At 38.1% G+C, this 26,559-nt stretch overlaps 1 protein-coding gene across 1 annotated transcript; it reads left to right on the plus strand.

Moving 5' to 3' along the window:
* Positions 1–3,992: 3,992 nt before the first annotated feature.
* LOC143284536 (protein O-glucosyltransferase 1-like) lies at positions 3,993–24,811 on the plus strand. The gene is made up of 10 exons (XM_076591281.1): positions 3,993–4,155; positions 5,313–5,403; positions 5,826–5,972; positions 7,314–7,449; positions 11,677–11,798; positions 14,595–14,754; positions 16,931–16,989; positions 17,675–17,842; positions 19,377–19,433; positions 20,258–24,811. Exons 1-10 carry the CDS (start codon positions 3,996–3,998, stop codon positions 20,397–20,399), a joined length of 1,242 nt encoding a protein of 413 aa, XP_076447396.1. The 5' UTR covers positions 3,993–3,995; the 3' UTR covers positions 20,400–24,811.
* The last annotated feature ends 1,748 nt before the right edge of the window (positions 24,812–26,559 follow it).

The raw sequence follows: 26,559 nt of genomic DNA on the forward strand, positions 1-26,559 counted from the left end.
CCACCAACATCACAACTAACCATAGACAGCCTGGAGAAAGGAAAGTTCTTGTGTAGTCACACTGTTCGCGAAGGTTCGATCCGTCTCTGTGTGAACTCCGAAATAGAATGTTTGACTGTGCGTCGCTATTATTCCGTCAGCACTGAGGTTAAGAGAGAGTCTTGTCATCCTGTTTTTCTTCTTCTTTTTTTTCCCCCCAATATTCGAAACCCCACCCCACAAAAACAACAACAACAAAACCATCACACACACACACACACACACACACACACACACACACACACACACACACATCACACACACACACGCACGCACGCACACTTATTTGTGTGAAATATCAATGGCATTTCCAGAGGTTCATGTGAAAAAGTGTGTGTTTTTGTCATAATATTAGTTTGAAATCACTCACTCTCGTCCCCACCCCCCTCTCTCTTCTCTGTGTCTGTCTGTCTGTCTCTCTGTGTGTGTGTGTGTGTGTGTGTGTGTGTGTGTGTGTGTGTGTGTGCCAGGCGCAAACGGTATGGATGGTAATGACGAAGAACATACACATGCAGTATGATTTATCATCGAACATAGTTTCTGTTACTGTGTGCGAAGAAGTTGAAGTTTAAAAATCATTTCAAGATCTGGTTCATACCAGAGAGAATGCTCTATCTGTGTCTCTGTCTTTTTCTTTCTTTCTCTGTCTCATTCAGAAAAAAGCGATAAATGCTCTCTGTTTCCGTATATATATATATATATATATATATATATATATATATATATATATATATATATATATATATCTGTCTCTGTCTCAGTCACACGACCTTTCTTAGCACAATGACAGTAAATATATTTCAGTTGTCAAGTCTCTCTCTCTCTCCTTCGACTCCCCTGCCCCTTCTCCTCCACCCCCCCCCCCCCCCCCCACACACACACACACAATCGTCGCAGCTCTCCTAATCTATAATTACCGTATCCTAAAAAAGACAAGCGAATGAACCAACACCTCGTAACTCCTAACACTCCCCGTTGGCCTAAAATGGAAACCACACAAAGCTTGACGCGCAAACTGATCTCAGAACCTGACACACAGGACTTATAGGCTCCCTGAAGTACGATGACGTAAATCACGCAAGTATACTTCAGAAAGTTATTTTAGATCTTTGACGCGACCGTCGAGAAATGTGATACTTGTTCGCCGTTTTCGACATCCTGTGGAAAACACACACACACACACACAAAACACAACCCAACAACAACGGGAAGACTGGAATTACTTTGCACGTCATCTCCATGGTTGAGTTTGCAGTTTGTGATTGATGAAATGCATGAATGACCCTTTTCCCTACCTCCCTATTCTCTATTCTCAGTCATAGGCATAGCCTACAAGTAGCAACAGAAACAATGTCAGCCCGAGACAAAGTGTTCTGTTATTTATATTTACCATTATACCATCACTATGTGGAGTGATGGCCTGGAGGTAACGTGTCCGCATAGTAAGCGAGAGAATCTGAGCGCACTGATTTGAATCCCTACAGAGTCGCCAGTATTTTCTCCCTCTCCATTAGACATTGAGTGGTGGTCTGGACACTAGTCACTCGGATGAAAATTCTGTAGAAAAATCCACTTCGATAGGAAAACAAAAACAAACAAACAAAAAACAAAAAAAACCAACAAAAAACAAACAACCCGACTGCAGGAAAAAAAAAAGAAAAAAAAAAGGCGTCTCAGTGTAGCCCGAATTTCATACAGAGAAATGTGTTGTGACAAAAAAAGAAAAAGAAAAAAAGAGAGAAAGTAATAGTAATACTAATAATATGTTGAGGTGAAAACCGAAACTGACTGAGGGACATGTTCTCTTTTGACAAGTTACAACAACGATAGTTTTATGGAAAGCATATATATATATTCAGATTATCCGAAAGACAGATCCAGCTGGTTCAGTCACAGAACGGTGAACTATGGCAACAGATGTCGAGACGGCAACTCTATTGCTGACATCTTGTTTTTTGTTCAAAGAGTTCAAAAACACAGTCATCTCCCTCTCTCTGTGTCTCTCTCAAACAATGTTCACAGAAATAAATTGTTCTGCTTTAGTTTATTATTATTATTATTATTATTACTACTACCTTTTTTTTTTTTTTTTTTTTTTACATTATAGTTATTATTTATTTATTTATTTATTTGTGTAAGCTTATCTATTATTTATTCACCTTTTTTTTTCCTCAAGGCCTGACTAAGCGCGTTGGGTTATGCTGCTGGTCAGGCATCTGCTTGGCAGATGTGGTGTAGCGTATATGGATTTGTCCGAACGCAGTGACGCCTCCTTGAGCTACTGAAACTGAAACTGAAACTGAAGAGCAACACAGTTCGATTCATTGGTAGACAACAGCATACACCACTCCCATTAGAACCAACAATCGCTTCTTTGATTTGTTTTTATTCGTTCTTTCACTTTCTTTGTTCTTTCTTTCTGTCTTTTTACTCAGTAGTAATTAAGCTATTTCGATTCTTTTTTTTTCTTTTTTTTTTCCATTCTCTTGCGCTGGCATTTGACCCTTCGATCATTCTTTGGCTTTTAGAACAAGTTGACTCAAGTTTATTTCAGAATAATCATTAGTTGTTTTGTTTTGTTTTTTTCATCTGAGGCACAGTCTCCCTTAAATCTATTTCTCGCCTGGTTAAAATTGTCTTGTTTGTTTGTTTACTTGTTTATCTTTTTTCATTAAAAAAAAAAAAAAATTCATGTGAAAATGCATGAGCCACATTAGACAACTGACATTTATTTGAATCACATGCTTTCCACATATATCCTGGAACGCATCCAGCTCGGTAAAAATGGATCATGTAAATAGGTCAGGAGTAATGCACGTGCAACCAAGTTCGCATGGGTGGGAATCGATTTGATCTTTCTGAGTGGAGATAATTTGGGACTGCATGGGTTCCTCTCCACAACTACCATCACGTCCCACTGCAAATATGTATGTGGATTCAGTATCAGGAGAAATCCATATACGCTACACCACATCTGCCATGCAGATGCCTGACCAGCAGCGTAACTCAACACGCTTAGTCAGACCTTGAGAAAAAAAATCATTTTCAAATAGTAATAAAATGAATAGTAATTAAAAAAAAAAACAACACACAACAAAACAAAAACAAAAAAACAAAAACATAAAAAAAAAAACAAAACAAAACAAAAACAACAGCAACACCCCACCCCCACCCCCACCCCCCAAAAAAAACACACACAAAAAAACAAAACAAAACAAAAAACCCCACAAAAAACAACAACAACAAAAACCAAAAAACCAAACATGTTTTGTGGATTCAAAGTTGGTACTGTATGCACTGATCTCCACTGAACTGAAGAACAAAAATCTAACCTTCTAACAGAAATTAGTATGATCATACATAGCCTAATCAGTTTTAGGATGTACAAATTATAACAGTTTGTTGAGTACCTCCACACCAAGGAGTCTTACCAGATGAATGGACGGACAAAGCTGTCAAAAAAGGTGCCAATACGGAAATAGGAAGCCAGTTGTACACTTGGATCTAAGTTCTCAGTAAAGGCATCGTGGGAACTGAATGGAGTCAGGCTTCGCTTGTGCTGAGAAAAAGTTTTTAAAAAGTCCAGAACTCGTCCTTTGGCCATGAACATTAATTATAGCGCGCTTTATCTTATTCAGCAGGCAGTTTTCATACACAGAAACAACTTTCATTTAATGAATGGGTTGATAAATAAAGAGATAAATAAATCAATCTTATATTTGACAAAAACAAAAACAAAACCTTGACATCAGCTGATAGATAAGATAAATACATAGCTAAATAAATAAATTAAGGAAAGAAAAAAAAAGACAGATTTGGCAGAAGATAAAACTTGACGACAACAGATAATCATAACAAAATACGGAAGTTGACGTCAACAGATCAGCAAAACAAAATAAGGGACAAAACTCTCAGAGAGTAGCTCTTCCATGCAAAAATACAGAGAACAAACAAAGATGGCCGTGCACCGAGATATCGTCTGCTGCTGCTTTCTTCTTTTTATACTTGTCTCGCCTAACATTTCAGGCGAGAAGTGCAGTGGTGAAGAAGATGGGTCGAAATGTTCAGCAGACCAAAGTGAAACGACAAAGAAGGAAAAGGCTAAATACTCATCAGGTTGATGATTTGTTTTAATTGTTCAGACATCCGACACTGGCGACAGTGAGTCGATCGGCAGCCTGTCGTGACACAATGTTTGCACAAAGCAAACTGACTACGTCAGTCGCTGTCGTTGAAGAATTCAATCTGTCTCATAATTAGTGTTTGACAGTGTGTCTGTCATTATGTAGTTTTATGTTTGTATATCCCGTTATCCGTGTCTTTCTCCACTGTGTAATTTCTAGTCTTATCTCAGTATCTGCAATCCATCCGTCCATATCTTCTGATCACACACACATATGGGTGTATTATGTGAATTGCCAGTGATTGATATTTTAGAGATTATTGTAAGTATTTATGGAAAAAAAATCACCTTTTATATAGTAGTTTTTTTGTTTTTGCTGTGCATGTAAACTGTATAGCATAATAACCTATTTTTTCAGGTAGCATATAATATACATGGAGAAACAGATTTCTCTGTTTCAGGCTGCTCACCCCAGGAAGAGCACTTTGCTACTCTGAGAGCACCACCCATTTTTTTGTATTTTTTTCTGCCTGCAGTTTTATTTGTTTTCTTATCGGAGTGGATTTTTTATTTTTTTTTTTACATAATTTTGCCTGGAACATCCCTTTTGTCGCTTTTGGTTCTTTAATGTGCGCTAAGTGCGTGCTGCACACCAGACTTCGGTTTATTGTCTCTTCCGAATTACTATAGCATCCATACCACCACCCAAGGTCTAGTAGAGGGGGAGAAAATACTCGCAACTGTGGTATTTGAACCAGTGCACTCAGATTCTCTGGCTTCCTTGGCGGATGCATTACCACCAGGCCAATTTTGACACTGTGTCTGAGTGTCACTGTGTACATGCATATATATATATATATATATATATATATGTATGTGTGATGGCTGTTTTATGCTGTCTCAAACCAGTTCACATGCGACATTACACAACCTAAGCGGTTTATGCCACAGGCAACATATAATACAGTTTTTATTAAACCTTGCAGCCTTTGGCATATTTTTTTATGTATACACTGTGCATAGCCTGCTCACTGAAAGCTTGAACAAGCACCCAACTGTTCAAATATACTATGTAAATTTATGCTGGTGCTTAATTTCAACACAAAGATAATGTACCATGGTGATGTGGGTCAAATTCTTTCCATTGCAGATAAACAATGGTCCCACTACTTGAAAAAGATAACCTCTGCAGTGGAATTATACACTGACTGCAGGCAAGATGACTGCTCTTGTCACATGAGGTAGGATCAAGAATGTGTGAATCAGCATTAACTGTAGAGATCAAATTGCCTCCTCTGTATTTGCACTATGCTATTGTATTAATGTATTTCATCGTTCATTGAAGTAACATGCATTGGTGAATGTTTTTTTACTTTGCTGTGTTGCATAGCATTACTTTATTCTGTCACAGTTTATAGCTCAATATTCAATTCATATTCTGTCATAATATTGTCTGGAATAACACCACAATGCTTTGAAATGATATAGAAATATATACATGCTATAATAAGCAGTGACAGTATTTACTCTGCAGCATTGGTAGCATTATTGTAATGTTGTGTCTATATATCATATATTGTGTGCAGTATGATTATTATGCTGTTGATGGCATTTTGTATTCAGTATGTATTGTGGAGTTGTTTGCATTTGGTATGATTTCCAGTGTGATGGATGCAGACATGGCAGTATGGGAGGAGAAGGGCAAAATACCAACAGAGGTTTTTCAGAAAGACAAGGCACGTGGAACAGTTCACTATCAGATTATCAGCCATAAGTTATACAGAGAAGAATTCTGCATGTTTCCTTTTCGGTAAGATCTTTCTGTGCTATTCTCTCTCTCTCTCTCTCATACTTTCTGCTGTTCCTTTTGCTTGCTCCCTTTTTTCCTTGCTGCCTTGCTCTTGGCCTCTTGCTGACCCTCTTAATTTGCATTTCTTCTCTGTGCTTTATTTCTCATTCTGCCTCCCTTGCCTCCCTTCCAAACCCCACCACCTCGCTTGTTCTCTCTGTGCCCTCTCTGTTAGTCTGTATCTGGCTATGATGGGCACAATAGCTGAGTGGTTAAAGCGTTGGACTTTCAATCTGAGGGTCCCAGGTTCAAATCTTGGTAATGGTGCATGGTGGTTAAAGGGTGGAGAGAGATTTTTTGGTAATGGCGCCATGTGTGTAAAGGGTGGAGAATTTTCTGATCTTCCCAGGTCAACAGATATACAGACCTGCTAGTGCCTGAACCCCCTTCGTGTGTATACACTTGCAGAAGATCAAATATGTACATCAAAGATCCAATGATTCAAGTCAGCGTTTGGTGGGTTATGGAAACAAGAACATATCCAGCATGCACACCCACGAAAATGGAGTATGGCTGCCTACATGGTGGGGTAAATAAACAAAACGGTCATACACGTAAAACGTTACATGTCTATATGAGTATATGTGTTCAAGACTGAAACCTGATTGAATGGCACAGGAAACAAATAATGAGTGCCCAATGGCAGCTGTCAGTCAGGGTCTATCCAGGTGGGCAGCCTGTCAAGGAAAGTGGCTGAGTGTTTGTAAAGCGATTAGAGTTTGGTCTTCGACCAAAGATAGGCGCTGTATAAGTATTCATATCACCATCATCATATCTGTCAGTCTCATAATCTGTTAACCTGTTTGTGTGTGACTGCTGCTTTGAAATCATACTGGAAATGGACTTAAGGCCAGGACAGATATGTATGTCAGCCAGTATCGTGAATGATCACAACTTAATTGCCACATTGTTAGGAATCAGTGTAGCAGGTGTATGGAAACTGCAATATTTTTGGCTTTGGGAGTTGGTCCTTCCAGAAATGAGATTGAGAGAACTTGCAACCAACTCCAAGTAATACCATAAGATTCCAAATGTAGGACTAAATAAATAAAAAATACATGTCAGCCAGTATTGTGAATGGTTATAATTTATTGTCTACATGGCTAATGTAGCCAAGTGCTCAGCTACTACAGATAACTGTGGCTCAACTCACAGCACAAGCTGAAAGCAGAGCAATAGCAGACACCTTTTCAACTCATTTCAAAATTTTATTATTTTTTTTTTATACTCTTTAACTTTCAGAAAAAGAGCATCTCTGAGCCAGCTTGCCTTTATCAAAGTCAATGTCTGTACATGTTGCAGCTGCAGTGGTGTGGAGCATTTCATTCTGGAGATCATTGATAAACTGCCGGACATGGAGTTTCTGCTGAACGTACAGGACTACCCCCAGGCTGTGAAGCGCTGGTCTCCTGTTCCCATCTTCTCTTTCAGCAAAGTGGTCAGTATAGGGGAGGAATTAGCAACCCATCTTCACCTTCATCTGCACTCTCATTGGGAATAACGTGAAGAAGAGAAAGAAGGCATGCATACACTTGTTTACAATAAAGTGAAGAACAAGTAGAGAAAGAAGGTACACACTTGTTTAGAATAAAGTGAAGAAGAAGTAGAGAAAGAAGGTACACACTTGTTTAGAATAAAGTGAAGAAGAAGTAGAGAAAGAAGGTACACACTTGTTTAGAATAAAGTGAAGAAGAAGTAGAGAAAGAAGGTACACACTTGTTTAGAATAAAGTGAAGAAGAAGTAGAGAAAGAAGGTACACACTTGTTTAGAATAAAGTGAAGAAGGTACACACTTGTTTAGAATAAAGTGAAGAAGAAGTAGAGAAAGAAGGTACACACTTGTTTAGAATAAAGTGAAGAAGAAGTAGAGAAAGAAGGTACACACTTGTTTAGAATAAAGTGAAGGAGAAGAGAAAGAAGGTACACGCTTGTTTAGAATAAAGTGAAGAAGAAGAGAAAGAAGGTACACGCTTGTTTAGAATGAAGTGAAGAAGAAGTAGAGAAAGAAGGTACACACTTGTTTAGAATAAAGTGAAGAAGAAGTAGAGAAAGAAGGTACACACTTGTTTAGAATAAAGTGAAGAAGAAGTAGAGAAAGAAGGTACACACTTGTTTAGAATAAAGTGAAGAAGAAGTAGAGACAGAAGGTACACACTTGTTTAGAATAAAGTGAAGAAGAAGAGAAAGAAGGTACACACTTGTTTACAATAAAGTGAAGAAGAAGAGAAAGAAGGTACACACTTGTTTACAATAAAGTGAAGAAGAAGAGAAAGAAGGTACACACTTGTTTAGAATAAAGTGAAGAAGAAGTAGAGAAAGAGAAGAAGAAGAAGAGAAAGAAGGTACACACTTGTTTAGAATAAAGTGAAGAAGAAGTAGAGAAAGAAGGTACACACTTGTTTAGAATAAAGTGAAGAAGAAGTAGAGAAAGAAGGTACACACTTGTTTAGAATAAAGTGAAGAAGAAGTAGAGAAAGAAGGTACACACTTGTTTAGAATAAAGTGAAGAAGAAGAAGAGAAAGAAGGTACACACTTGTTTAGAATAAAGTGAAGAAGAAGTAGAGAAAGAAGGTACACACTTGTTTAGAATAAAGTGAAGAAGAAGTAGAGAAAGAAGGTACACACTTGTTTAGAATAAAGTGAAGAAGGTACACACTTGTTTAGAATAAAGTGAAGAAGAAGAGAAAGAAGGTACACACTTGTTTAGAATAAAGTGAAGAAGAAGAGAAAGAAGGTACACGCTTGTTTAGAATAAAGTGAAAAAGAAGAGAAAGAATGTACACGCTTGTTTAGAATAAAGTGAAGAAGAAGAGAAAGAAGGTACACGCTTGTTTAGAATAAAGTGAAGAAGAAGAGAAAGAAGGTACACACTTGTTTAGAATAAAGTGAAGAAGAAGTAGAGAAAGAAGGTACACACTTGTTTAGAATAAAGTGAAGAAGAAGTAGAGAAAGAAGGTACACACTTGTTTAGAATAAAGTGAAGAAGAAGTAGAGACAGAAGGTACACACTTGTTTACAATAAAGTGAAGAAGAAGAGAAAGAAGGTACACACTTGTTTAGAATAAAGTGAAGAAGAAGAGAAAGAAGGTACACACTTGTTTAGAATAAAGTGAAGAAGAAGTAGAGAAAGAAGGTACACACTTGTTTAGAATAAAGTGAAGAAGAAGAAGAGAAAGAAGGTACACACTTGTTTAGAATAAAGTGAAGAAGAAGTAGAGAAAGAAGGTACACACTTGTTTAGAATAAAGTGAAGAAGAAGTAGAGAAAGAAGGTACACACTTGTTTAGAATAAAGTGAAGAAGAAGAGAAAGAAGGTACACACTTGTTTAGAATAAAGTGAAGAAGAAGAGAAAGAAGGTACACACTTGTTTAGAATAAAGTGAAGAAGAAGTAGAGAAAGAAGGTACACACTTGTTTAGTATAAAGTGAAGAAGAAGTAGAGACAGAAGGTACACGCTTGTTTACAATAAAGTGAAGAAGAAGAGAAAGAAGGTACACGCTTGTTTACAATAAAGTGAAGAAGAAGAGAAAGAAGGTACACGCTTGTTTAGAATAAAGTGAAGAAGACAAAGAAAAGGGGGAGAAAGAATTTCCTGCAGAAATTCTCTCTAACTGTCATGGTTTTCTGAACTTTTCTTACTTCATGTTTTCTTGTATTGTTTCCATTGTTTGTATTTTCTGTTCATTTTATTTGTCAGTAATTAGAGTTTTGAATGCTGCAAGATAAAGATGCTGCCTGGGCTAATGTGATATATAAAACAATAGAAAAATTAAAGTAAACACGAAATAGTTTCTAAATTTGTCATGGATGGGAAGGTCTTTTACAAGGTGAGCATGGAAAATGAAAATATAATGAAGGAGAGATCTGAAAACAGAACTGACACATGCACACATACACCTGCACACACTCTTTCTCTTACAAATGCTCTATTAATTATGTAGCAAAAAACACTCACAAATAAGTTTGTTTTTTTTATATACCCATGCATAAATCCAGTGATTGTGAAATATTCTTCAGCTAAACAAAGTATGATTTAGCCCAGTCCATCTAAGCTATCAGTGTCAACATTGTCTTTTATATTTTCATTGATCAGTTTAGTTTATTTCATTCATTGTTGATTGGCACCAGTTTTCTTATTTGTCAATGGCACATTCATTTACAATGTCAAGAGGCATCAAAGTGTACACATTGAACCACTTATGCCACAAAACATCTTACAGAAAAAAAGGGAAGAAAAATCGATAGATGAATCAGACAATGGGGGGGATGGGGCAGAATTTGGGACATTAATTTTTGTTTTCTATACATATATATATATATATATATATGTCAGTGATGACGGGGGTGATGAAGATGCTGTTATTGGTCTTCGTTAAAGGTTTGGGACTTTTTTTTTTTTTTGCTGCCCCATCATCTGCTCCGTTTTCAGTGGCATTGCTCCCATGCCGCTCATTTAGATTCCCCCATACACGGCCACACCCGGCTTCATCCGTTGCAGTTCCAGAGTCGGCAGTCCACAGGGAACCATCGATGTTAGGTCGCCAGGAGGCCACACACCAGAGGAGACCCTGCACTGCTGCTGAGTCACTTTGGTGGTGTTCAGTGGTGCCTGTTCTGTTTTAACATACTTAGGACACCACCTACTAAGCCCCCTACTAACGACAATAATGGCTTAGTCGCAGAGCCAGACTGAGTGAGCGTCCCTCAAGGTTTGGGACTTGACTCTCTAGGCTCTACTCACAATTTATCCTGGCTTCAACCAGGCCGAGAGATACAGAAACCTGCAGTGTTGGCCAGGAAATTTGAACAACTCTCCCAAAGTCTAATTCGTGAAGTGGATGACCCTCATCTGTGTGGTCTCAGTCTTTACACTTCAGAGCCCATAGCATATGTGGTGTGGAGTGATGGCTTAGAGGTAATGCGTCTGCCTAGGAAGCGAGAAAATCGGAGCGCACTGGTTCGAATCATGGCTCAGCCACCGATATTTTTCCCCCTCCACTAGACCTTGAGTGGTAGTCTGGATACGAGTCATTCGGATGAGACGATAAATTGAGGTCCCGTGTGCAGCATGCACTTAGTGCACGTAAAAGAACCCATGGCAACAAAAGGGTTGTCCCTGGCAAAATTTTGTAGAAAAATCCACTTTCATAGGAAAAACAAATAAAACTGCACGCAGGAAAAAATACAAAAAAAATGGGTGGCGCTGTAGTATAGCGACACGCTCTCCTTGGGGAGAGCAGCCCAAATTTCACACAGAGAAATCTGTTGTGATAAAAAGAAATACAAATACAAATATTGAGCTCTGGTTAGAGCCAGTCCTGGGCTGAGAAACCCACCTCTGAAGGGAATTGAACCTGGGGCCTCCCAGTCATCAGCCTGTGATGCCTACCACTTTGCTATGGCAGCTGGTTACAATGTGGGTTTTTTCTGGGGGTTTTTTCTGGCCCACCATTTGACTTTGAGTGGTATTCCTCCCATGCCACTCTTTCCTAGTTCCCATTACACAGCCACACCCAGTTTCGTCTGTCAGAGTCCCAGATTTGGCAGTCTACAGGGCACTATTGATGTTAGGTTGCTAGGAGAACACATACCAGAGGAGACCCTGCTCTGCTGTTGAGTCACTTTGGTGATGGTGTTCAGTAGCAATGTGTTTTTTGTTCCAGGCCAGCCAGCACTGGGACATCATGTACCCAGCCTGGACGTTTTGGGAGGGAGGCCCAGCAGTGTGGCCCATCTACCCCACAGGCCTTGGCCGCTGGGATGAACAGAGAAAAATCATTCCACAGTAGGTTGTTTTTCCCCACCCCTGTTTTTTTTGTTTTTTTTTTGTTTTTTTTTAAACACTAGTCAGAAATCTAACCACAGTAGGTCTTCCCTAACTAATTCCCCTGTTTTTTTTTTAACATCAGTTGAATTAAAATTCCACAGTAGGTCTGTTTTCCCCACTCCTGGTTTAAAAAAAAAATTTTTTTTAGCAAAAGTCTGAAATCATTCCACAGTAGGTTCCCCCACGCCCACCCACTTGACTTTTTAACATTAATCTGAAATAATTGCACAGTAGGTCTGTTTTCCCCACCCTCTGTCTTGTAACATCAGTCTGAAATCATTCCACAGCAAGTCTTTGAAAAAGTATCAGTATCAGTAGCTCAAGGAGGCGTCACTGCATTTGGACAAATCCATATACGCTACACCACTTCTGCCAAGCAGATGCCTGACCAGCAGTGTAACCCAACGTGTTTAGTCAGGCCCTGAGAAAAAAACAAAAAACAAAAAAAAAAACACAAAAAAAAATAATGAATAAAATAAAAAGAAATAAGTAAATAAATAAATAGATAATAGATAAATACAAAAAAAAGAAGAAAAAAAGAACTACTACTAATAATGATAATATTTATAAGGCGCAAAAACTTGATGAAGTCAACTGTAAGCATACAAAAAAAGAAAAAAAAAGAAAAAGAAAAAGAAGAATAAATTAATACATAAATAAAATAAAATAAATAAATAAATGAGAAAGACAACAATGATGATAAATAAGCAAATAAATGTAAAACATGCAGACACACATTCACACATAAACACACATATGCATAACAGATATGCAACAAACATGCAGTTTCACAGATATGAAAGCACAATCAAATACACATAAACGTACATGAGCCCCAGCACACACACATACACACACACACACACACATTAACCTGCACCCCGCCTAGCCCCCCTCCTCCACACACTCATTTCTAGGCTACGTATTGCAGCTTCCACGGCACACACACACACACACACACACACACACACACACACACAGAGGCACACTTTCTTGTACAAGCACACACACATACGCCCATATTCCCCACCCCCAACCCTCCACACATATATACAAATATATGTATGCACACCCGCACGTTCCAATATTCCATTGCTCCCACAGTGTAGGCATGCATACACACACATACCTCATCCTCTACCCACTCCTCCCCCCACCCCCTTCCCCCCGACCCCCACACACACGTGCACAGAACTCTCCTGACACTTGTGTACACTTTCACCCTCGCGCACGCACATATGCACACAAACACACAGACCCACACAGACTCACAAACACACACATACACACACGCACAGAGGCTGCCACTGATTGGCCGCAAGAGGGGTGGGAAAAGATCTCTGATGCCTAGTGTGTTGCTCTGTCTATTGTATTTGGAAAAGCCCACAGAGACTGTTCCATTTTGAAGAAATTTGCGCAATGTTGGTTTGGAAATGATGCCGATATTCGTTTGATTTGCAAAGCATCGTGCTCTACCTTTCATGCTAGACTTATGGCTGCTCCCTCTCTCTACCTTTATTTCTTTGAGGCGATCGATGGTGTGATGGCCTTGTACCTGTTCTTTTTGATATTCTTTGACTTTTCTGAGGATTTCCAATTTTCCTAGATGTAGGCCGCTTGTTGTGTTCCAGCAAGTCTGTCAGCTCGCTCATTTCCCTTAACACCCGCATGTCCCGGGCAGTATGACCATGTAAGTTTTTTAATCTGAAAGTTGCGCAAACAACAGGGTAACATTTGCTTTCTTAACAAATTTTCTTGCAACTTTTTTTATGAATTTAATTTTGTGCCATCCTGCTCTTAATTTGATTGCAGTGATGCTGACTTGTTCTTATATTCTCCTGTTTGTTCAAACAGTCGTTAAATTCAATTCAGTTCAGTTCAATTCAAAATACTTTATTATCTGCTTCAACCAAAAACAGAAAATTGTCTTTAGGCTCACTTAAAATAAAATAAAATGCCTGTCAGCAAAAATCAAAGAAACTACTGACACACCCTTCACTTTTCACAATGCACACATCAATTATTATGTAAAAAGAAAAAAATGTGGGTAAGATACTATTACATTATGATTCAGAGTGTAAAAACTGTGTGTGTGTTGCGTGTGTGTCCGTGCGTGTGCATGCATCGTTTTGGTACAGTGACAATGTCCTGTTTTCAATTGTTTAGCGATTGGGAAAGAAAATATTTGGTTGCAAAAAATAACACTGCTATGGAAGTATTAAAATACAAATCTAGGAACAAGGAGATACCAGAGATATAAGCTGAAGTGAGTATGATCTGTATGTGCTATAAATGTTATAGAATAAAGTTGCTGTTTTCAATTTGAATACATAAAGGTGTTGGTTTTTTTTTTATTATTCTGTTGTTGCATATTTCATTCATGGGTATGACTCCATAACCAGTGCTTTTAAATAAGCTTTATCTTTCTTTTTAATTTTTTTTTATCATTATTTATTTATTTATTTATGTATGCTTATAGTTGACTTCATCAAGTTTTTGCGCCTTATACATATTATTATTAGTAGTAGTAGGGTTTGGTTTTTTTTTCTATTATTTATTCACCCTTTTTTTTCTTTCTTCTTTTTCTCAAGGCCTGACTAAACTCGTTGGGTTACGCTGCTGGTCAGGCATCTGCTTGGCAGATGTGGTGTAGTGTATATGGATTTGTCCGAACGTAGTGACGCCTCCTTGAGCTACTGAAACTGAAACTGAAACTGTGACAAAAGGTTCAGTGGTCAACATTTTTCTCCACAGGGAAGCGGAGAAGTGGCCTTGGGAGAAGAAACTGAACCAGGGCTTTTTCCGCGGCTCACGCACGAGCTCGGAGCGAGATCCTTTGATCTTGTTGTCCAGGAAAGAACCAGAACTGGTGGATGCTCAGTACACCAAGAACCAGGCCTGGAAATCTGACGCTGCAAGTATTTCAAGTATTTCATTGATTGTACAGAGTGAAGTGTATATTTGTATATTTGTATTTCTTTTTATCACAACAGATTTCTCTGTGTGAAATTCGGGCTGCTCTCCCCAGGGAGAGCGCATCGCTACACTACAGCGCCACCCATTTTTTTGTATTTTTTCCTGCGTGCAGTTTTATTTGTTTTTCCTATGGAAGTGGATTTTTCTACAGAGTTTGCCAGGAACAACCCTTTTGTTGCCGTGGGTTCTTTTACGTGCGCTAAGTGCATGCTGCACACAGGACCTTGGTTTATTGTCTCATCCGAATGACTAGCGTCCAGACCACCACTCAAGGTCTAGTGGAGGGGGAGAAAATATCGGCGGCTGAGCCATGATTCAAACCAGCGCGCTTAGATTCTCTTGCTTCCTTGGCGGACGCGTTACTGCTAGGCCATCACTCCAAGTGCAGACTGGACCTAACCTCATTCTGCTCCACAGCTGCATGCCTGCTACTACTTACCTGGACCAGCACCACATTAGACTGCTGCAGTAAAAAGTAGGGTTGTTCACCAAAACGGCGAAAATCGATGGAGAATTGTGGATTTTATTGGTCTAACAAAGCTTCGTTTTCATGCTTCCCGAATCCGTAGATGACTCAGTTTAGAATGCATGCTAGACGGGCGCAATAGCCGAGTGGTTAAAGCGTTGGACTTTCAATCTGAGGGTCCCGGGTTCGAATCATGGTGACGGTGCCTGGTGGGTAAAGGGTGGAGATTTTTATGATCTCCCAGGTCAACATATGTGCAGACCTGCTTAGTGCCTGAACCCCCTTAGTGTGTAAACGCATGCAGAAGATAAAATACGCACGTTAAAGATCCTGTAATCCATGTCAGCGTTCGGTGGGTTATGGAAACAAAAACATACCCAGCATGCACACCCCCGGAAAACGGAGCATGGCTGCCTACATGGCGGGGTAAAAACAGTCATGCACGTAAAAGCCCACTCGTGTACATGCGAGTGTACGTGGGAGTTGCAGCCCACGAACGAAGAAGAAGAAGAAGAAGAATGCATACTGTACCAAGCAAGAATACATGAAATTAGAATAGTGCATTGGTATGAGAATACTGATATCAGGTCCACAGGGGAAGTGATCATGGTAAGAGTAATGAGTTAATTTTGTGCTGTGTTTTGAGTCTGTGCTGTGCAGACTGTGTGCGGGGCACACTTTTTTTACTCATTCTTACTTGTTGAAGGGGGAAGAGGCCCCTCGATGTATTCCCTGTGATGAGCCTCTCACCGTGAAACACGTGCTCCTTGACTGTTGGGATCTGCATGACGTTAGACACAGACATTACACGGCGGTTTCTTTGAAGACTTTGTTTCATGATGTCCCTCCGTGGGTGCTGATGGACTTCTTAAAAGAAGTGAACATTTTTAACCATATTTGAAGGTTTTAAACAATGGAAGTTTTTTTAAAACTTTGGAGTGGAAAATTTGAAGGGGTGACTTGTTTTAATTTTTTTTTAATTTTTTATCCTTGTAGTAGTTATTAACGCGGCGATAGGCTTGAGATGGCCTTAGTGGTCGGCGAGGCTTTAAGCACCATAATTTCATTTCATTTCATTTCAGTTAATTTTGAATCATTTTTGAGGGGTATATGCATGTGTGTAGTAGTAGTCTTCAATTTTATGTCTTTGCGCTCTTAGTGACATTAGACAAGAAAAAAAGTGGATGGTGGGATGAAGGGAAAGGATAAAAGGGAGGGACAGGGGAGTAGGAAGAGAGAGGTGTGGGGAAAAAGTGACTGTGTGTGCATGTCTGAGTGTGTGCATGCATGCTTGTTTGTTTGTGTATGTGTGAATGTGCTTGTGTGTGTGGTGTGTGTGTGTGTGTGTGCATGTGTGTGTGTGTGTGTGTCTGTGTGCTTGTGCAAAAAAAAAATATATCTATGTGTATGTACATGTAGTTTTTGTGGATAAATGTGTGTGTGTGTGTGTGTGTGTGTGTGTGTAAGTGTGTGTGTGTGTGTGTGTGTGAGTGTGTGTGTGTGTGTGTGTGTGTGTGTGTGTGTGTGTGTGTGTGTGTGTGTGATGTAAAACTGTTACTAGTTCCTTTTTTTTTCCATTTGAAATCTTAAAAAGCATGCATATTCTCTATTAAATCTGAACTAAAAGCAGGTTCTTTTCCCCTGACAGGACACCCTTCACAGGCCTCCGGCCACAGAAATCAAACTGGAAGATCACTGTAAATACAAGTAAGTCATTCCTTTTACCAAGGAAGTGTGCAGTGTGGTTTCTTTAACAGTTCTCCAATAGCTGTTTTGATTCAGTTGTTGACAGCAGTCATCTCATCTATGAAAAAAAAGTGAAAAAAAGAAAAATCTGTGAATAATATTCTTTTGCTGAATGAAGTGGAACAAGCATGCTAAGTTTTCAAAAATAAAAACAATTGCAAGGGGACAGTGCCAAACACATGTAAACATCAACAGTAAATGCACTGATCAATGGTTGTGAGAAAGATTGAAAGGGAAATAATTGGCTAGTAAAAAAGATTGTTTTTGTTTTGTTTTTTTAATTATTTTATAACAAAGAATAAAAGGAAGACATACACACTAAACAAGTTATAGTTGGAAATTATTGGAATGTGTATGGCAAAGATAATTATCACATGATGCTGGGTAAAGGATACTGATTTAAAGGTGAAAGATTATATATATATATATATATATATATATATATATATATAAAGAGAGAGAGAGAGAGAGAGAGAGAGAGAGAGAGAGAGGTAAATTGTTACAGCTAGTTACAGATAAATAATGAGTTCACAGTTGTTCTGTGACAATATGTGTACACAAAGACAACCTGAAAATTATTTGTGCAAATCCATGGTTGTTTTGAGACATGATGAAAGTCAAACTAACTGATGATAATGTTGCACAGGTACCTGTTCAACTTCCGTGGGGTGGCTGCAAGTTTCCGTTTCAAGCACCTGTTCTTGTGTTCCTCACTGGTGTTCCATGTTGGGGAAGAGTGGCTGGAGTTCTTCTACCCTGCCATGAAGCCCTGGGTACACTACATCCCTGTGAAACAGGATCTGTCAGACGCAAGGTAGGTTGTGACTGTCACGTTTTTTTGCTCTCATTCGCACAAAATATACACAGTTTTGTTTGGGTGATTGTCATGTTTTTGTGCCATCATTCACACAAAATATACACAGACAGTTTTGTTTGGGTGATTGTCACGTTTTTGTGCCATCATTCACACAAAATATACACAGTTTTGTTTGGGTGATTGTCATGTTTTTGTGCTATCATTCACACAAAATATACGCAGACAGTTTTGTTTGGGTGATTTTCATGTTTTTGTGCCATCATTCACACAAAATGTACACAGACAATTTTGTTTGGGGGATTGTCATGTTTTTGTGCCATCATTCGCACAAAATAAACACAGTTTTGTTTGGGTGATTGTCATGTTTTTGTGCCATCATTCACACAAAATATACACAGACAGTTTTGTTTGGGTGATTGTCATGTTTTTCTGCTGTCATTCACACAAAATATACACAGACAGTTTTGTTTGGGTGATTGTCATGTTTTTGTGCTATCATTCACACAAAATATACACAGACAGTTTTGTTTGGGTGACTGTCATGTTTTTGTGCCATCATTCACACAAAATATACACAGACAGTTTTGTTTGGGTGATTGTTATGTTTTTGTGCTGTCATTTACACAAAATATATACTCAGACAGTTTTGTTTCTTTTGGTTGTTTTTTTTTCTTTCTAATTTCTGAAGTTGAGATTTGAGTATATTGGTTTCAGTTACAGTTTGAGTTTCTGAAGGAGGCATCACTGTGGACAAAATCAATGTACGTTACACCACATCTCCTAGGCAGATGCCTGACCAGCAGCATGACCCAGCACACCTGTTCAGGCCTTGAGTGCATGCATTTATTTATGTGCCTATCAGAGTGCATTTCTTCTACAGAATTTGGCCAGAGGACAACACTTACGTTACAATGAGTAGTTTTTTTAGTACCTCAAGTGCGTGCTGCACACAGGACCACAGTTTCTCGTCTCATCCGAATGACAAGACAGTTTGATTTTTCAGTCAAACTTTGTAGAAATGGCAAAAAGAGGAATGGAACCCAGGCATTCACAAATACTGTATAGTCAGATAAGCATCTTACCCATTCTGCCCCTTTCCTGCTTGTATATCAGGTTGAAGGAATTTATCTATCATATAGGGTATAAAAAAAAGGGTTTGACTGCCTGGGTTCTTTCAAAACAGGGTACAAAAAACAAGAGGAAAAAATTATGAACCCACTTGGGAGAGAAGAAGTTGAGTACTTTGACTTGTAGAGTCTTCAAAGCAACTACTTGGAAGACTCTACGAGTCGAAGTACTCAGCTTCTCCTCTCCCAAGTGGGTTCATAATTTTTTCCTCTTATCTATCATATAATCTAGGAGAGGTGTTGCCAGCATGAAGGGGATACCCAGATTTCCTTGTGGCGGGACGATAGTGGCTAAGAAGAAGAAAGGAGAAAGATCAGGCAACAGAGCTTCAGGATTAAATGGGGCTTGGATTTAACTTGACTACAACTAATTAACTGTGTATCTTTTGTTCTTTTTGTTACAGAGAACTGTTAGAATTTGCCATTGTCAATGACAAAGTTGCCAAAGAAATTGCAGAAAGGTAAGCTTGTCTTTTTGCTAGAAGTAATCAGTTTTTTTAAACATGCATACATAACTTTTTAAGTTAGTGATATAATTTTAAGCTTTAAAAGACACATTTTTTTCCAAGCTGCAGTCCTAATTCCTAGCTTGAAATGGTAATGAGCAGATAAAATGATTGAGCCACAACTATAATATATGAGCTGTTTGGTGGAAGTCAGGTGTTCGTTTATAATATGGAAAATATAAGATAATCACCCCAGAATGTATTTACTGTAGAACAGATTGATCAGAGCAGTGTATGTCAAAAAGTTTTTTTTTGCATGCCTCTGTAATCCTTTTAGGATATCTTTGCAGGGTTAAACATTATAAACTAATACAGATACATGTAGTGCAGCTAAGTACTGAATATTACTGAAAGAAAATCGGGTCTTTGTTCATGTTTGCAGATAACTGTTCTGCTTTCTGTGTATAAGTGTGTGTGTGTGTGCACAAATCTACATGTGTATCATTAGTGTTTGTGTGTGCATGCATGTGTGTTTCACAAGTCAATGTATGAGCGTGTGTGTGTGATATATTTTGTTGTTGTTTTTTGTTTTGTTTGTGACATAGGGGGAAAAAAGTTTTTACTGAGTCACTAGTGTCAGGAAATGTGTGAGATGTGTCAGACAAAAGTAAAGCCAGAGAGAGAGGGAGAGACAGCTTTGAATTGGACGTATACAGTTTAGCAATGAGTGGGAGGGTGTTTTCTGATCATTGTGAAGACAGCAACTTGTAGACAGTTGCTTTATGAGGTATGCATAAAAACTAATGAATCTGTGTGTGTGTGTGTGTGTGTGTGCACAGGGGCAGGCAATTTATCTGGCATCACTTACAAATGGAGGACGTGTCTTGCTATTGGGAGACACTGCTGAAAAGATACGCCAAGCTGATCAAGCACAAAGTCAAGAGGAACAAAGAACTTAAACAGATAAAAAAGAAATCTTAACTCGCTTCAAGGAACAAAAATTGATCATGCTCATTGAATCTCTGCACGTCATGTGTTTATACATTTGGAGAATAGATGCCTGCACTTCATTATTTTCCTGTTTCTCATTTACAAGAGTCACACAGCATAAAGAGGGAGATTTGTGAGTACCGTATTTCGTTCAGAAAGCATGTCAGCATTGTTATCTTTGGTGCCAGCAGATACGTATTGTTTTTTTCATCTGTAGTGCATATAATATGTAACTGATTTTGTTTTGTTTTATTGTTTTTGTTTTTGATCTCATCTGTTCATGAGGAGCGTTGTTGGAAATGAGAAAATTTCCCAAAGAACAACAAAGATGGAAAAGTCAAACAAACATTTCAAATGCTCACTAAGAAATCATGTTACCTGGTATTGCCATCATTAAACCAGCAATCAAGTCTTGCCCATCGTTCCTTATCTCCTCTCTGATTGCATTTTTGTTTTTGTTTCTCTTCCTGGGACTGTGAGAGAGAAAAAATGTTCACCTCTTTTTCTGCATCAAATTAAGCTTTCCAAAAGCATCCGGCCTCATGAAGTTTGGGTCTGGGCGAGATGTTTTTACTAACTTTGGACTCAAACTGTCATACCAGTGTACTTGAGATTTACTATAACAACAACAACAAAAGACATGACTTTGGTGTAATATGTGTGAGAGGGATTCATTGTTTATTTGTGGAGAGTGCAAACAAAGTCCATCCTGGCATGAAACAAGGATGGAAAGTTAAGGCATCAAGCACTTTGATTTCATTTGGGACAACCTGGTTTTTTGTTGTTGTCTTTCAGATGAAAAAAAATGTTGATTTAAGAGAATTGGGAGAGAACAGGTTTGAGACTTTTTTTTTTTTTTTTCAAGTAACAGATTAATTGAAAGTATGTGCAGGTCAATAGCTTTTTGTTATTTTGAAAATGACTACAAAGATGGTTAAAGAAATTAGGCATCATTGTGGAAGAGTAAGAGGACAGTATAAATATATGTAAATAATAAAGTTGAAAATACTTGCACCATATTTTCTGTTTATATGTGTATATGAGGTGTTCATCTGTTTTGAATATATATGGCAGGGTATGCAGTTATATCCTTTTTTTTCTATTGTTACTGTAAATGTCCCCTCCCCCTCGAAAAAAAGGGAGGGTACTTCATGTATGGAACAGGAGAAAAAAAAATGAAGTGTTATTCATATGTGCAAAGGATTGAAGTGTTCCTTGTGGCGGGGCCCAAAACAATGGCCAAAGCTATACTTTGGGCTTCCATTTCCCCAGTGCCTTTGGTATATTGTGTGTGTATGTATACAAAGGTAATTCTGCCCTTCAGCATGTTATTGTATTAAATTCATTGTACAAATTTGAATGTTTGTTGCTGGACCAACATGTAGGAATTATGTGTCAAGCAGAGTGGTGACTAATTGGTTATATTACTCAGTAACAAAGCATGAGATCTCCAGTTTCACTCTGTGATGAGCATGTCTTGTAGGTACCTGTGGAGGAATTTTAACAGCTAGCTTTCTGGAAGAGACTTAAACCAGTTCTACCAATTGTAGAAATCAAGGTCTTTATTTTAGTCTTTGAATGAGACCAAAAAGCAAAAACAAAAGGTCCCATCCCCTTTGCAGTTGCATGGAGATCACATTCATGTAATGGATCTGTACAAAACGACTTTGCACATGCAAGAACATGTTAAGTCTCTCTTCAGTACTGAAAAAAAGAAAGAAAAGAGAACAACAAAGGTTTTGTTCATTTTCCCAGCTGCACTCTGAAAGAGAAGGGAAGCCTAAAGGGACACCTGTTGTGATGATAACTAGTCCAGCACAGTGAAATTGTATGAAGAAATTTGAACACAACACCTGTTGTGATAATAACTAGTCTAACAAAGTGAAATTGTATGAAGAAATTTGAACACAGAGTTACAGAGATTGACAAAATAATGTTAAAATGTTTGGCATTATGAGCTGAATGTTGGGTTGATTACTAGCTTGCTTGATTTATGCTGGGAATGGTAGCACTGGGCACTTTGGGGTTTATAAGAACCCATGCAGCGGTGATGGACAAGATTCAACTGCTGACAAGTGTTGTGATTTGGGTTTCAATGTTCTCAGACTATTGAAACAATTATGAATGCTTTCATCATGGCTAACTGGAAACTGTGTTGTGAGTATCCATCCAGCAGTGAATTCTTACCTCATTGATGAACAAACTGATAAATCACAAACTGACGAATTTCTTTTTACTTCTTTGCAGGAGGTATGATTTGAAAAATAATCAACATAATCTTAATCATGTCTGTTGCATATGGTATTCTTGATTTCTTGCTGTTAAGATTCACACATGAAAACATCCATTCAACAGTTTGTTTTTTGTCATCCACACATGCTGACATAATAGTTTTAAAAAACTGTTACTCAACATAAGTGATGTCACTCATGAAACGAATTAGGCTTATTTTTAGAGGAATAAAGCTCCAAATGTGTATCAGTAGGCAAAATTTGTTTGTATTTGTATTTCTTTTTATCGCGACAGATTTTTCTGTGTGAAATTGAGGCAAACTTTATTATTATTGGTTTTTTTGTGTTTTTTTTTTTACAGTTGGTATCTATGGGCATTCAGAGTACTTTTCTTAAAGCTTGGACAAAGGGAGGCTGTCACATTATTCCATACTTTTTTCCTTGTGGATTACAAGTGCATGGAATAAAAGAAAGTAATGTTTTCTTTCTTGTTTCTAATACAAGGTGGTCACAGTGCTTCATGAAACGTATCATGAACATGAGCATATACTTAACATACTTTTTTTTTTGACCCAACACTAGCACCACCCTACCTCTGTGAAGACATTATCAACAGTATATAGCACTTGAAATTTCCCTTTTTTTCCGCTCGTTTTCTTTGTTTTTCTGCCTCTTACCCTTAACTTTTTATCATCATCTTTACGCCATCCCAGTTGATTCATCTTTACATTCTCAAACTGGTTCAAGGTCTTTTCCCCATTTGTTTGTGATGTAAGATGTTACTTGGCCATGGGGGAGTGTGGTGGTCAACAATGGGAAAGGCAGTAACTGCTTGTTCTGCAATGTTGCTTTTATATTAATAATTATATTATCATGATTATGATGATGATTATTATTTTAAGTTTTTTTTCTTCTCTGTTTGGACATAATTTTGTACTTTTTTTGTGTGTCTGTTCAGTCTGTTAGTGATATGTCAAGCAGTGTTTCTGGATTATAATTAGTATTGAGGTGAATTTCCTCATTCAGGATGTTTTAGTCTGTTAGTGATATGTCAAGCAGTGTGTCTGGATTATAATTAGTATTGAGGTGAATTTCCTCATTCAGGACGTTTTAGTCGGTTAGTGATATGTCAAGCAGGGTGTCTGGAACATCCAGTACTGTCTTATTTTATTAGTTACTAAGTTCACCAATGTTCTTACTGATGTCAGGATTTTCTCTTTGTAAATGTTTTTATATTGAAGGAATTTTTGTGTATTGGTCATGCTTTATTACTGTTATTACTTTATTTATGGAAGCATGCTTAAAATCTGTTTTCAGCCCTTCATACAGAGAAAGGGGAAATTCTTATTTATTCTTTATTTTTAAATGAGACTGGATAACTGCTGGCATTATATATTTTCATGAACTGCTGTGTGAATATGGAGATGGTAGTTTATGAATGAGTAACATTTCATCATCTTGCCATTGGAGAGAATATGATTTTCACAATCAGTATAAAGACATTTATAAAATGAATACAAAATGTTAAGTGCTTTGACTTCTGGTAAGGGTGTTTATATCCTTAATGAACTGAAATGTGTAAAAGACAAGTTTGTGAATAATGGTGGATGGATATCACTCCACTGAATGCAGGTGGAATGTAACTGGCCCAAAAGATTGGTCGGACAGATGCTGTTTGTATGTTTACGAAAAAGATAGTGCCATTTTGTGACCAATTTATCCTGGTAAATTGACCATTTTGTTATATTTTTAACAGGACAACTGCTTCATGGTTCACATTCAAAACATTCCAAAATGTTTGTATTATGTGTACCCTCTTCAACTAATTACTTGCAGTTTTGTTGCTGTCATAATAATTCTTAATCTGGTGAATAAGTTACAAACATTGTGAGAGGCAAAAAATTAACAATTCAATCTCACTGGGGAAAGAAAACTCAGAGATGAGAGTTGATAACTGGTAAACTTTTAGTACAAAACACACTTTTCCTCTTATTTGAATCTAACTGTGTTTACATCATTTTTCCGGTTTAAAAAAAGAAAAACATCCACTTGATTCAAGACAACTCTAAAAGAATCCTATCATGTACAACAGCCAACTGCAGATTGCTTTGTTCTTTGCTGGCTTATGGATTTAATAAAATGTTTAACTGCTGAAAATCTGTGTTCACTGACGTTTCTGAAGAATTTGTCGTCTGCCATGTGTGAGTTTGCAAGTCTGCTAATGATTCAATCATCAGGACCAAGATCTGCTTTCATGTACATTGATACTGAGGGATATACAACACAAAGAATACAATGTGTGTAGTTTTGAAAGAATAAACACAACAGCAGCAACAACAAAAACAACTTGTTCAACTCAAACCCCTTTCCACTGACACTATTCTCATCCTAACACTTTGCTGGCTGTATCCAGACACAAGAATATATGCTGATAATCAGTTATCGTGTGCATGATAGTGGTAATGTGACAGGAGGAGCTAATGATCAGTGTCTGCATTTTTAACTGGTAACAGGATATCTTTTTCAAAAACTGTTTACAAAATATGTATTTTTACCAGTGAAAACTGAGTCAGTGCTGTTGTTTTCACCAAACTTCATGATCAGTTAAGCCGTTTGCAGTAGCTGCTGTTTTCAGTTCAATGACTGGGAGCCTCACACAGTAATCCAAGAGTTAGTTTGAAAGTAGTAGCATGTGATGAGAGGTAAAAGATTAAATATCAACAAGCAGAAGACAGTCTCCACAATTCTTCTTCCTTGTTCAGTGTTGTGAAAAAAATAGCTTGAACTAAATCTTTGTGTGGAGGAGAAAACAGCAGTTAATTTGCTGCGACACATCAAACTGTCCAGTGTGTGTGTGTGAGTGTGCGCGCACACACGCTCAGGCACACGAATAGTGACTGCATCCTGAATCCCCTCCCAATGCAGACACTTCTGAACAATGATGGTTCTGTCACAATCTAGTACCAGCAGTCTAGAGAAAATTTTGAATGTTATGTCACCATGACAAAGACCGTCAGAGACCTTGTGCTGTTGTTGTCTCTCTGATTCTGGGCCTGTTCTGATTCAGTGCCTGTTCTGATTCAGGGCCTGCCTGTTCTGATTCAGTGCCTATTCTGATTCAGGGCCTGCCTGTTCTGATTCAGGGCATATTCTGATTCAGGGCCTGCCTGTTCTGATTCAGGGCATATTCTGATTCAGGGCCTGTTCTGATTCAATGTATGGCATGACACCATCTTCCATTGCCCCACAACTTATGACAATAATTGCTCAGACACTGAGCCTGATGGACAGTTTGTCTCCCCTGAAACAGAAACTGTCTCAAAGCCCTTTCTGCAAGTCTCCATGCATCTGTCACAGGCATGCAGATGGAAATCAGAACTGACAGCAGGGCATCAAAGACCACTGAACAGTGACAATTTTCTGTATTTTTGTGAGAAGGATGGCAAGCTTCACTCCACCTTTCTTTTCACAACTAATCCTGGTGTCAACCAGGCCTGAGAGATACAGACATTCACACCTGCAGTAGTTTTTGGTGGGGTATTTCAGCAACATTCTCAGAGACACATCCGTTCAATGGACAAGTATCGGTATCAGTCACTCAAGGAGGCGTCACTGCGTTCGGTCGAATCCATATACGCTACACCACATCTGCCAAGCAGATGCCTGACCAGCAGCGTAACCTGATGCGCTTAGTCAGGGCTTGAGAAAAAAAAGAAAGTAAAAATAAAACTAATAATAAAATAAAATGAAATAGACTATATTAAAAAAAACCCCACATAAATAAATAAAAAAGAATTATAATAATAACAGTAAATGAAAATAAAATAAAGACAATAATGATGATAAATAAGCAAATAAATGTAAAACATGCAGACATACATTCACACATACATAACAGATATGCAACAGCAGTTTCACAG

The sequence above is a fragment of the Babylonia areolata genome, chromosome 8 (assembly GCF_041734735.1).
Source record: "Babylonia areolata isolate BAREFJ2019XMU chromosome 8, ASM4173473v1, whole genome shotgun sequence".
Taxonomy (NCBI): domain Eukaryota; kingdom Metazoa; phylum Mollusca; class Gastropoda; order Neogastropoda; family Buccinidae; genus Babylonia; species Babylonia areolata.